Below are 11,482 nucleotides of genomic sequence, written 5' to 3' on the forward strand. Positions count from 1 at the left end.
ATTTTAGGTCAAACAAAACCCGAGGCATCTGCTGACAGTTTTTAATGGTAGTTTTTTGTAACTATAACTGACAGTACAAAAGTTGAGGAGGCGGGGTTTCTTGATCATCCAAAAAAATTAAGGATACTCTGATCGGCATTGGCCAATATTCCCTCTAATTAGTTTGATTCGCTATCTCTATAAACACCAGAGGAACCGATCAGATGAGGCACAACTAACAGCTGTCACTCATGAAGTGTTACTCAACATAGATAAGGGATTGAGATGGCTCACTCGTCATTTTTTTCAGTAAAAACCTTTGTATCCCAATTTGGGTAGTTATTTGATGCTTTTTCACTTAGTTCCCGGAGCTGATGGTGGAATAGCAAATGAGTGAGGCATCTTGCATCTCTTCTCCTCTGTTACCAGGTACCCGATCACAATTTGTCTCTGTGATGCAAATGACGCGTTTGTGCTCTCGTTTAAGTTGCAGACATTTGTGTACATCACCAGATTCCCTTTAAAATATTGCACTTAATAGAGAAGTGAAGAGAAACTTTATGAAAGGCTGTCTGAGACTAATTCTTAATTATTTGAGCCATAAATTATGCAAATGTTATACATTAAGTTATTTCTTTGTGTAACAAACGTTCGAGTGTTGCAGTCAGATTTGGTCTTTGTTCGAAACACATTTCATCTTTGCACATCAATGGTGATGTACGTGTTTATTTGAAAAAAAGAAAGTAACAACTTGAGTAATAATGGACATTTACTGACAAAATTCTGGTTAGCATTCATTTGCATATAGAGCAAGGAGGAGAAAACCGATCATAAGAGGGGACTATTATGTGATTATGATCGGCCGATACTACTGCAAACGATCAGTGATCAGCTTTCGGGGCCCAAAGCTCCTTATCGGAACACCCTTAAAAAAAATAAAATAATAATACGCACATGAAGAGCTTCAACAGATGCCAAGGGCAAAGCAGTAGCTAATTCATGTAATGACGATAGAGAAGGCCAAATGATAAGACAGTTAAACTATACAGATATGTATGTTATCCAGGCTGTTGAGTCTGTCTACATGAATTTCAACTGTGCAATGAACGCCAAAGTAAAAACCAAGAAAATGTTGCTCACAAACACTGAAGCACATGTCAATCAGCTGAGTGTTGAAGAGACGACTGCACAATGAATTACTGAATCAATGCACTCTTGACTGTAAGAATGTGAAAACCTCTTTAATACTGGTAATGTTTGAACAAGTAAATGAAAAGAAACTACAAAAAAAAGGATCTTTAAAATGTTGCTGCATGGGAGCTTCAAACTATTGAACAGACTTCCAGTCAAACTGAATCATCTGTCCTCGACCAAAGGAACACAGGGGAGGGAGAGGAACTCCTAACGCATCCTGTACTCCGACGTCTTCGATATCTCACACAGCTGACCCTTGAAGTCGATGTCTACGTTGAAGTCCAGGTCTCTCTGAAAACCCATACAGCAATGAGTCAGCAAAGATGCAAACAGTAACTAGATACAGTGTTGATGCTACTCAAATATACTTTATACATGTGGTTTGATTTAAAGAATATAAGACCTTCCAGAGCTCTGCTTACATTGTTCTTGACATTTGGCTTCATGCTGATGGTGCCAAAGATCTCCTCACCAGTCTTGACAGTCAGGTAGTCATCCAGGTAGAAGACTGTCTGTTTCCAGTGGGTGTAGGGAGACTCTGGGCCTGAGAAATAGAGTGAATGAATGTAGTGTCAAATGCTAAATGTGTTCATTTGAAACATGTCAACGATCAACGCAAATCCCCATGATAGAGACAGTGCTGTGCTTTTAGCTGTAACCACAACCTGTAAATGTAGCAAATGATTTACAACAGTGGAAAATCAATAACTGCATAATCTGGATATCCAAGTGTGAATCTTCACTAGCCTCTCAATTCAAGTACGATCTTCTGATAACTATTAAAATACATAGATACGTAGGTACTTCATCAATCAATAGTCAGCCAGATACATTTAAGTTCAATATATTTAGAAAATGCTGTCAAAAAGTATTATATAGACCGGTATTGTACTATCTATACATGTGCTATAATTTACATAACAGTTTTCAATTAAAAGAAAAAAAAAAACAGTCAAGTCTGTAACAGTGGTCAGCAACTGATATACTATTGCTGTGAGACCAAAACTGGCGGAAATAATACAGAACATTTTCATAATTTTATTTCACCACATAAGATAATATCAGACTGACACAGCGATTCCCAAGTGCCGTGGGTGCAGATTTGTCATAGCAGTACACTGCTCAACAGACAAGACATGAGGTGTGGGCATAACCAAGTGGCTAGAATTGTATAAAGGAACATCTGTGCCAAGGAGGCATCTTATTGGTAAAAAGCAAAATTTGAAATTACAGACAGTAAGAGCTCTTGCTAATCAGAAACCTTGATTTTCGGTCTCTTGGTTGTTGCCTCGACAGTAAATCTAACAAAGAAAATAACCCTTATATTCAAAGAAAAAAAGGACAACACTCAAACCACAAATTTAAATGTCCCTGGATACCACTGCTCTAGAAGATACAAAAAAGTACATCTATCTGAGCCTAAACATCAGTGCCAAAAGTGCCAAAGCTGTGAAGTACAAGAGGGTTTTTTGGTAGCATCATAAGTAATGAGCGGGGGGGGGGGGGTTCACTTGACTACCAAGACTTTACAAAATGAAGGGCATCCAATGTAATAAAATGCAGCCATGATGGTGACAGTCAATTACCTGTTTGCATTGACAATTTGCTTATCTCCTGGCTTACAAGAATCCCCCGAACTTTCATGCAAAAGAGTATCTTACTGGTTGTAAGAGAACTAAGAACTTATCAATGTTACTTTGTTCATCTGTCCAAGCAGTGGCTCCAGTATGAATGACATCACATGAAGCCTGACCAATTGCCACTGTGTAAAAACTAGGTGGACTGTGTGTAAGAGCAGACTGACTTGTAGAGAAGCCGGTCCTCTTGTGACAGCGGGTGAACTCTATGTTGAAGTAGGTCACGAGAGCATGGATGTAGTCATTCCTCTTCACCTGCAGGCAGAATGGTGAGGTGAAGGTCAGGTCCTCTGCCTTCACTGTGTAAATGTCCACCTCCTGAATAAACAACCACAACACAATCTGAGTTAATACCTCTGCAGCAAAGTAAAGAGATACTTCTTAGGCCTGTACAACAAAGCAGGTTCAACATATCATCATCTGGCTTAAATGCATATTTAAGGGAATTAATATATTTTAAATGACACATTTAATCTGCTGTCTTTGATTTTGTATGCCATTTGCTCTATTTGCTTTTAAATTACATTTTATTAGTTTGCTTCTCGTCTTTGATGTTTTGTATTTCAGGATGCTTTTATTATTATGCTCGTTTTTTTCAGAGCTGCAGTTAAAGAGAGTTAAAGCATCAACACTGTAAGAAATCAGAGTAAAATGAAGCTATGACAGCTCTGATGCATTTAATATGGACACAGTTTGGAACAACAAAACAATTCCACTCATCTATAAAAAAACAAATCTGGTGCTCTTCATCACTTTTCACTTCATTGTAAACTTGTGTGCCTGACAGAATCATGTATATTTTTTTACTCTGGTTTTCCAGTGATCAGATTGGTCAGTAGTTTGATCGTTGACAGGTTTTGATCTGTAATCACAAACTCAACCTGCTCAGGTTAGCTGTTCAGCATAAGTAAGATCAGAGGCAGTTTCGTAGGTCGGAAAATGATTAAAGTTAAACTTACATTAACTAGATATTCACAAAACCAGCTTAGTTGTAAAGGACCCTGTTAAGTATCAATCTATCATTGATTGACCCACCTTGATGAGACAAGCATTGCTGACCAACTGCTTAGGGTCCACCACGTCAACCAAGGGTTCCTTAATCGCCACCTCCTTGATGCACGACATGTCAAACCCATACACATTCTCCCACCCTGACAGAGCACAAACAGTTAACTTAAAACACAAAATGTTGATTACAGACAGTGGGGGCCAGTACATTCGTCTTTCCATTCCTAACAGTAATGATCTGAGGGTTGAATAATTAGTCAAATGTTTAGAACAAAAAATGCTTTGCCATTGTTGGGTCTCCTCTAACCAAGGAACCACAGAGGACTTCCAACCTAAAGGGAACACTGCAACTCAAAGGCTTAGGTTGGGTCAGGAGAAAAGACTACTTACAGTGGATTTTGTAGTCCTTGTACTGCCTGTCCTCAATGGCAGTGACATAAAGTGTTGCCCTGTCTGGGAAAATCATTCCATCTGGCTTCTGTGAAGGGGTGAGAAGTGAAAAAAAAAAAACTCAGGAGCAGAACTTGAACAGGTTATCCAGAGTGCAGACTAGGGCTGGGACGACTCGACGCAATCGATTGCATAAATATGTCTGCGCAATGTGTGTCGGCGAGTCGTATGAAAGAAGGCAATTCAAGGCATGGATTCACCGTAAGGGCAAGCAGAAATGAAAAAATATTGGCTTTGGTATAATTTTGAAAATGAAATAATTTAAATTTACAGTGTACTGTTACCAGTATAAGCAAACACTATTGGATCAAAAAAGGTATTCATTTTTAGATTTTAGTGTGTTCACTAGAAAAACAGACATACTTGTGTTGAACATTGGAGGGAAAATATGACATTGGAAAGTAGAGCATAAAACAAAGCTCTTTCCTTCTTACACACATACACAAACATACGTACCAGCCATTTGTCTCTGGCATAAATGACTGTATTGAGCATGGACTCATAGAAGAGACAATAACCCATCCACTCGGATATGATGATGTCTACTCCTTCCACGGGCAAGACCACCTCTTCCACTTTCCCCTTGATGATAGTCACAACTGCATACACAAGAGTAGGTCAGGAGGCACAACAAAAATTGTATGACCCTGATCCACACAAAGAAACCCTACATGTGTCACCACAGATCATTAACTCACCATCATCCAACTTGTTGGCCTTGACGATTTTCACAGCATAGTCTGAGATGCTACTGCACTCTATCTATGAAGACAAAACATTTTAATTCACATCTTCTCTACTTATGCCACTCTAAAAAGATAATTTCCATTGGTCAATCTGGGATATGTTCAGTCAATCTAGAAAACTACACAAATGGATGATTTCTGATTAACCTAATACATACCCCTATAACCTTCTTGGCTCCAGCTTTGGCAGCAAACATGCAGAGGATGCCTGTCCCGCTGCCCACATCCAGCACCACTTTGTCCTTAAACAGATGCTTGTTGTGGAACATGGAATTGCGGTAGGTCAGCGTTCGAACCTCATCTTTGAGCATCTCCTATAGTGTCATTACAAGGCCCCAAAGGGCATAAAGGTCAATATCTGTTAAGAAAGGCTTGAACTTTAGAAATTTGCACAATAGTTTCTTACCTCGTGGATGCCAAAGTGGGCGTATGAGTCAAAGTAGTAGTCTTTTGAGGTCATATCCTCAGCAGCAGGCTTGGCTGAGCTCTCCCCCTGAGAAACCTCAAAAGATATACACAGTTACAGTCTAGGAGAGGCTTAGCTCCGATGTTCTATTGCTTTAATGATCTGATATTTGTTGCATTTATGAGTTCATGATACAGCTCTTTACATCTCTTAAAAACCTGAAGTTTGCAGCCATAAAGCAAACGGCAAAGCTTACCATCACCATAATGATTTTAGAGTCAACTTTACTGCGCAATGTTTTGTCAAAAGTCCAGCAGTTTCTGTAATTGTGAGAGTGAAGGGTTTGTCACTGCTTTTGCGTTTATGAGCACCTCACGTTTTTCTACACTATGCACCTTAGGTATTTTGATAAATGTTACCACCAGGCCTAAGAACGTTGTGGGGAATCATAGTGGAGGAAATCCCTTCTGAAGTTGTCGGGCTTTTTTAGTTCAACAGAAAAAATTTCAGGCAGGGTTTGAACACCAAACTCATGAATGCAGGGACTCTCTTGAGTTGACCATCACATCACGATGGAACCACCCGAACACGTTCCCCTCCAAAACTGAATAACTATAATAAATATATTTTGCTGCAGTCTAAACAAGTAGCTGGTAAACCGTAGTGTTTTCGTCCCTTCTTTTCTCTAAGTGTGGTGGGCTGGCAACTTTCTCAGCTACTAGTCCTCTAATAATTAGCGCGCCACATGGTTGCGATCCAGGCCATCCAAAGACCAGGTCTAAACCAAAGTCGACCATGTCTAAACCCATCACTCACCAATAATCTTAGAGTCACAGATGCTGTCAGATGTGAACATCCCCGTCCTCTAATCTATGTAATGCAGACTAAGGACTGTGGACAAACTGGGTTGCTTAAACTCGCTGTGCGACTACCGAAAAATCACCATACAAAATAATGTAATTGCCACAAATGAACGAAATCAGACAGGGAAACCATCTTGGCCCAGGCGCGGCACGTGCCCATTAAATGCTGGTTTAAGTAATCCAGCGGGAGACAGAGGCAGCGCCCACGCCTGCTAACTAGCTCTGCAGCTAACAGATACCATGCGGTTCGGCACAATGGTCAAACGCGGCCGGCCAACAACGTTTTCTGCTCACGTCACTCACTTCGGCTCGCGTGGTTTGCCACAAGCTTAAACTGTCAACCGATTAAACGGTTAGATCAAATGTATGAATCAGACCTCTGTTTGAAAAACGACGCGAATAAATGAACGGCAACGGCAGAGTCACGTTGGCCAAGTTAAAATGGATGCATCCTCGGCCCCCACCACCCATGCCTATAAAAATTTAAACGGACGTTTAAACACCCTAATACACAGTTTATCTGATTGACTAATATAGCCTAAATACAGGAGATAAAGGCATGGAAAAACTAAAGAAATCGGTGTATATTTTTGTAGTGAGACCTTACCTCCATCCTCTCTGCTAATGCCGCCATTTCGATTTCGTGACTCAGGCAACAGTCAGTCTTATCTTTCTTTTTCTTCTTCTTCTTCTTCTTCTTCTTCTGGTGTTTATTGGCGGTTGGTAAACCAGCTTTTAGGTGCATTACCGCCACCCTCTGGACTGGAGTGTAGAGCAGTAGATTGGCAGCAATCAAAACAAAACAAGAATTACATACATTTTTAAGTCTCGTTTCTCTTAAGAAGTTCATTAGAAGGTGATGTATATTATTTCTTTGATGTCTTTCGTATTTTGGATGTGATATTTTGAGTTTCGTCTTTTAAACCTGATATTAATTCCCTTCTTTGTTCATTATATTTGTTACATTCTATCAATACATGAGAGACAGTTTCTGGTTGTTTGCAGTGTTCGCAGATTCCAGTTGGGTGCTTGCCTATTTTATGAAGTGTATCATTTAATCTTGTATGACCAATTCTCAGACGGGCAATGATTTTCTCTCCTCTGCTCATCTCACCGGGCAGTGCCTACATATTTTAGAGTTTTGTACAAATGTCTTCCTGTGTCATTTAAATCCAAGTATTCTTGACATGTTTTGTGACTGTATTCGTTAATGATAGTTTTTATTTCTGCTTTGCATAATGGTACCTGTATGTCAATTGTAGTTAATTTTAATGACTGTTTTGCTAATATGTCTGCCTTCTCATCGCCTTGCACTCCCACGTGAGCTAGAACCCATAGGTTTGAGATATTCAACCCTCTCTGATGTAATCTGAGTAGCACATAAACACTTTAATATGCAATATCTTGTCTGCATGATGATTTGATTGATTTAAGCCTGGCAATTGCTGACATGCTGTCAGACGCAATGACAGTCTCATTGGCCTGGTCATTTTCCTCCGCCTACTGTAATGCAAACAGAATACCCAGTAGTTCAGCTGTATAAACTAACAGATGATCTGAGACTCGTCTTTTAACTGCTATGTCAAACTGCGGAATAAAGAATGCAACACCTGTATGCCCATTTTCTGGCTCTTTGGAAGCATCTGTGAATATATATATCTTATGCCAATACTGCTCTATATGGTTTTGCACTATTGCACATTTTGGTACCTTCTTGGCTTTATCTTTTAATTTTTGTTGCAGACTGGTATCTATGGATGGTATCACAAATTTCCATTGTGGTATCGCTGACATTGGAACAGTGGGGCTCATGTCAATGTTGTCTAATCTTACTTCTACTACTTCTGTAATCGTTAATGATAGTTCTAATATGTCCCCTTTTTACTCAGAAGGCGGTGCAGGTTCTGGTCCAGGCTCTGGTCATCTCACGCCTAGACTATTGCAACTCCCTCCTGGCAGGTCTACCTGCTAGTGCCATCCGACCTCTGCAGCTCATCCAGAATGCAGCAGCTCAATTGGTCTTTAACCAACCTAAATTCACTCACACTACTCCGCTCCTCCGCTCCCTTCACCGGTTACCAGTGGCTGCACGCATCCGTTTTAAAACACTAGCACTTGCGTACTGTGCTGTGAATGGATTGGGTCCAGTCTACATCCAGGGCTTCCAGGGCATGGTCAAACCTTACACCCCAGCCCGTTCACTCCGCTCTGCATCTGCCAATCGGCTTGCTGCTCCCTCACTGCAAGGTAGCCACAAAACATGCAGGGGGGGTTATGTGAATGCATTGTTCTGTGTCTGGAACATATAGTCTGTAAAGGCGTGACTTATGGGCTGCATCCTAAATGTGTTGGAGAGGAAATAGTGTTATGTATGGTAAGGATGTTTGTCAGTCAGCTGAGTTCTTCGAACAAAGGATAAACACAGTTCAACCAGAGTGCATCAAAGGTCACTATAGAGTTCAAGTGACCTCAGGATCATTTTCTGGAAATGGAAATGTCTGCTGTAAGCATAAACTAAGAAGTTATTTAGTAAGTAAGTATTTATTAAGTGCATTTCCATTACACAACACTCCTATAATACATCTTTTGTAGGGTGTAAATTATTGTGTCCTTGGAGATTCACACAATATGCCAACATACTCTTGACTCTTCTGATCCTTTAGGCAGCTCCCCCAGGCGGTTTGATCCTCAGTCTCCTCCACCTGCATGTCGAAGTGGCCTTGGGCAAGATACTGAACCCCTAAATGGCCCCTCATAGATCTTGAATGCTCTAATTGTAAGTCGCTTTGGATAAAATGACAAAATGCCAAATGACATGTAATGTAATCTATATGTGAGCACCAGGTAAGTTTTTCATCAAAGTGAACTTGACCTGATCAACCTGTTCCAGTAGCTGTCCATATCATTTGATTTGTACTGATTTGTGGCGTTTAACGAAACATATGACCTGTGATTTTTCTATTGACATTGTGAAAACCTTATTTGTTTGACCATTCCTCCACTTTATTTACTGCAGTTTGCATTTTATTTTTTAAGTACTATAAGTTTCGACCCCTGACCCAGATTGCTCCATCATCTGCATAAAGCGATTTTCCTCTGCTTTGCTCAACCTGTTTAAAAATATCATTAATCATTAGATTAAAGAATATTGGAATACACACACTATTCTGTGGGGTTCTATTTTTTACTGAATATTTGTTAGGATATTCTCTCATATTATCACTCACATTAAAGCAGCTGACATCATTTAAACCGAGTCACGTGGCAGAAACAAAACAAACACCGTCATGTTAATGTTGGTTAAATTTTCCTTTTTATTTAGCTTAACTTTAACACCTGGTTAACACAGGTTAGTAGCCCTGAGGGAACTGGTAGGCCTAGTGTTGCAAAGCTATCGGCTAACTAGCTATCTTAGTTAGCGTCGTAATCCACATTCACTGGGACAGTAACTAGCATGTTAACAGTTCCTCTTCACGTTTGTGCTGTGACTGCAACTTGACCCTCCTCACTTCACAGTAGACAAAACAACAGTGGTAAATGGTAAATGGTCTGTATTTATATAGCACTTTTCTAGTCTTGGTGACCACTCAAAGCACTTTACTGTACAGTTTAGTGGCATTCACACACACATTTATACAGTGCATCTATGGGTGGAAGACCGACTTCTTCTGCTACGATTGCATTGCTTCCTTTCAAGTGCGGAAATGTCTGATGCGCATGCTCCTGCTGAGGTGTTTCTGCTCATATACGTTTGCGGAGTTTCTTCTGCACATCCGCTCGCAGAGGTGCTTCTGCACCTGCTCGTGGAAGTGCTTCTGCACATGCACTCACGGAGGTCCACCATCTTGGATGCAGCTGGGTTCTCTTTGATGTGAGAGAGAAGAAACCAGGAGCCCAGACAAATGTGAGAATTTAAATAATTTCTGGATTGTGTCTGGGAATAAAATAGCTGTTCTGTTTTTTTTTGTATTTACCTGTGTCTGTCCAGGTTTAACTAGGGTGTTGTGTCACTTTGGTTGTTATGTTGCTGCCACAAAGAATTGTGTAGCGACATTTTCTTACCTTTCGTAAAGGATGGTCTGGTGTTTCCTATGCTAAAATAGAAGTTAGGAAGGCTTGAGGTTCTTTTCCTGATCATTTACTGAATTTGTGCAGCTCTTGTTATGGCGGCCGAATAGTTATTAGTTATTGATCTGTAAAGTCAGAATCTGTGACTATCTGTTCAACTTTACAGTCAACATTACTACCTCTTGTACTGTCTATTACTACCTCTTGTACTGTCAATTCCACAAAGAAACAAAACAAGCCAAAATGCACTGTGGTCTGGCAGATACCACGTGCGCACCAGAAACTTTCTCGTGCTAGTTTCTCGTTCTTATATATGGCCATTTTCACGGCAATCCTATGAAAAAAACATAGTGCTGGCAGTAGCAGCTCCACTGCAGAAACGCAGCAGTCCCGCTGCCAGTGTGAAAAACAGAACCACGACATGCAGCAGAACCGCGGCACAGCCAATCCGCGGAGCAACCACAGTCAGAAGTATTCCTTTATGCAACAGTACGGCTTTACTCTATACATCAAAATAACCTAATGAGTTTCGAAATTGATGTTCTGCTCTCAGAGATCCAGATAAGAAAGTTGATTTTGTCAGGGAAACTAAAAGATAGATGAAAGCAATGTTGCTAATGCTGTGTCACTGTGCACTTTCTCTGAAATAACCAAGAAATTGTTTGATATGAAAGAAGCTTAAAAAACATCTCACCACACTTACTGTTTCTCTCGCTCTCTGTTACTGATATTGATGAAAAAATATATGCAATAATAGATGATGATATGGATGAAAAAATATGTTCAGTAATAAATTATGTTGCACTGGCATGTTTTCTGAAGGTGCTTAGTACACCTTTGTTCATTGTAATTTTATACCATATATATACAAAAATATATAAAAATGTATAGAGCAACTTGCCACCAGCAGTGTTAAGGCACATCCACCATCTGCTATGGCACAAGTGTGCACAGGAAACTCATTGTACAATCTGATATGTCTGTTAAGCCTGCATAAAATAGTGAATATGAGTTAAACAGATTAATGTCAACATAATTATGAAGTGTAACTCATATATTTATCTATAATTGATAAACAAACTACTGGAATATACTATCAGTGAAAAACTTGTTTTGAATGTCAGTGGACTA

At 39.9% G+C, this 11,482-nt stretch overlaps 2 protein-coding genes across 4 annotated transcripts in view; one reads left to right on the forward strand and one right to left on the reverse strand.

Annotated features, from left to right (window-relative positions):
• Nucleotides 1–11,482, forward strand: part of LOC118123436 (methyltransferase-like protein 22) — a 640,601-nt gene that overhangs the window by 362,707 nt on the left and 266,412 nt on the right. The gene's annotated exons all lie outside the window — the stretch shown is intronic.
• Nucleotides 1,193–7,037, reverse strand: prmt1 (protein arginine methyltransferase 1). 2 transcript variants are annotated; one of them, XM_035180918.2, is made up of 10 exons: nt 6,891–7,037; nt 5,421–5,507; nt 5,173–5,328; nt 4,967–5,030; nt 4,725–4,867; nt 4,209–4,296; nt 3,846–3,961; nt 2,978–3,128; nt 1,596–1,717; nt 1,193–1,464 (listed from the first exon to the last, which is right to left on the reverse strand). In XM_035180918.2, the coding sequence occupies exons 1-10, from the start codon at nt 7,026–7,028 to the stop codon at nt 1,381–1,383; spliced, it is 1,149 nt and encodes a 382-aa protein (XP_035036809.1). In that variant the 5' UTR covers nt 7,029–7,037; the 3' UTR covers nt 1,193–1,380. The 2 variants fall into 2 exon arrangements, with proteins under 2 accessions (XP_035036809.1, XP_035036808.1); XM_035180917.2 differs by having other exon boundaries at nt 5,421–5,516; nt 6,891–7,019.

Source organism: Hippoglossus stenolepis, chromosome 16 (genome assembly GCF_022539355.2).
Source record: "Hippoglossus stenolepis isolate QCI-W04-F060 chromosome 16, HSTE1.2, whole genome shotgun sequence".
Lineage (NCBI taxonomy): Eukaryota > Metazoa > Chordata > Actinopteri > Pleuronectiformes > Pleuronectidae > Hippoglossus > Hippoglossus stenolepis.

What these genes read in the sequence shown, in the direction of transcription:
- prmt1 (XM_035180918.2), bottom strand. Translation starts at nt 7,028, where the DNA reads ATGCACCTAAAAGCTGGTTTACCAACCGCCAATAAACACCAGAAGAAG. An exon ending in CCCACTTTGGCATCCACGAG is followed by an intron (nt 5,329 to 5,420) that starts GTAAGAAACTAT and finishes ATGACACTATAG; the next exon opens with GAGATGCTCAAAGATGAGGT. An exon ending in GCAATGCTTGTCTCATCAAG is followed by an intron (nt 3,129 to 3,845) that starts GTGGGTCAATCA and finishes TTGTTTATTCAG; the next exon opens with GAGGTGGACATTTACACAGT.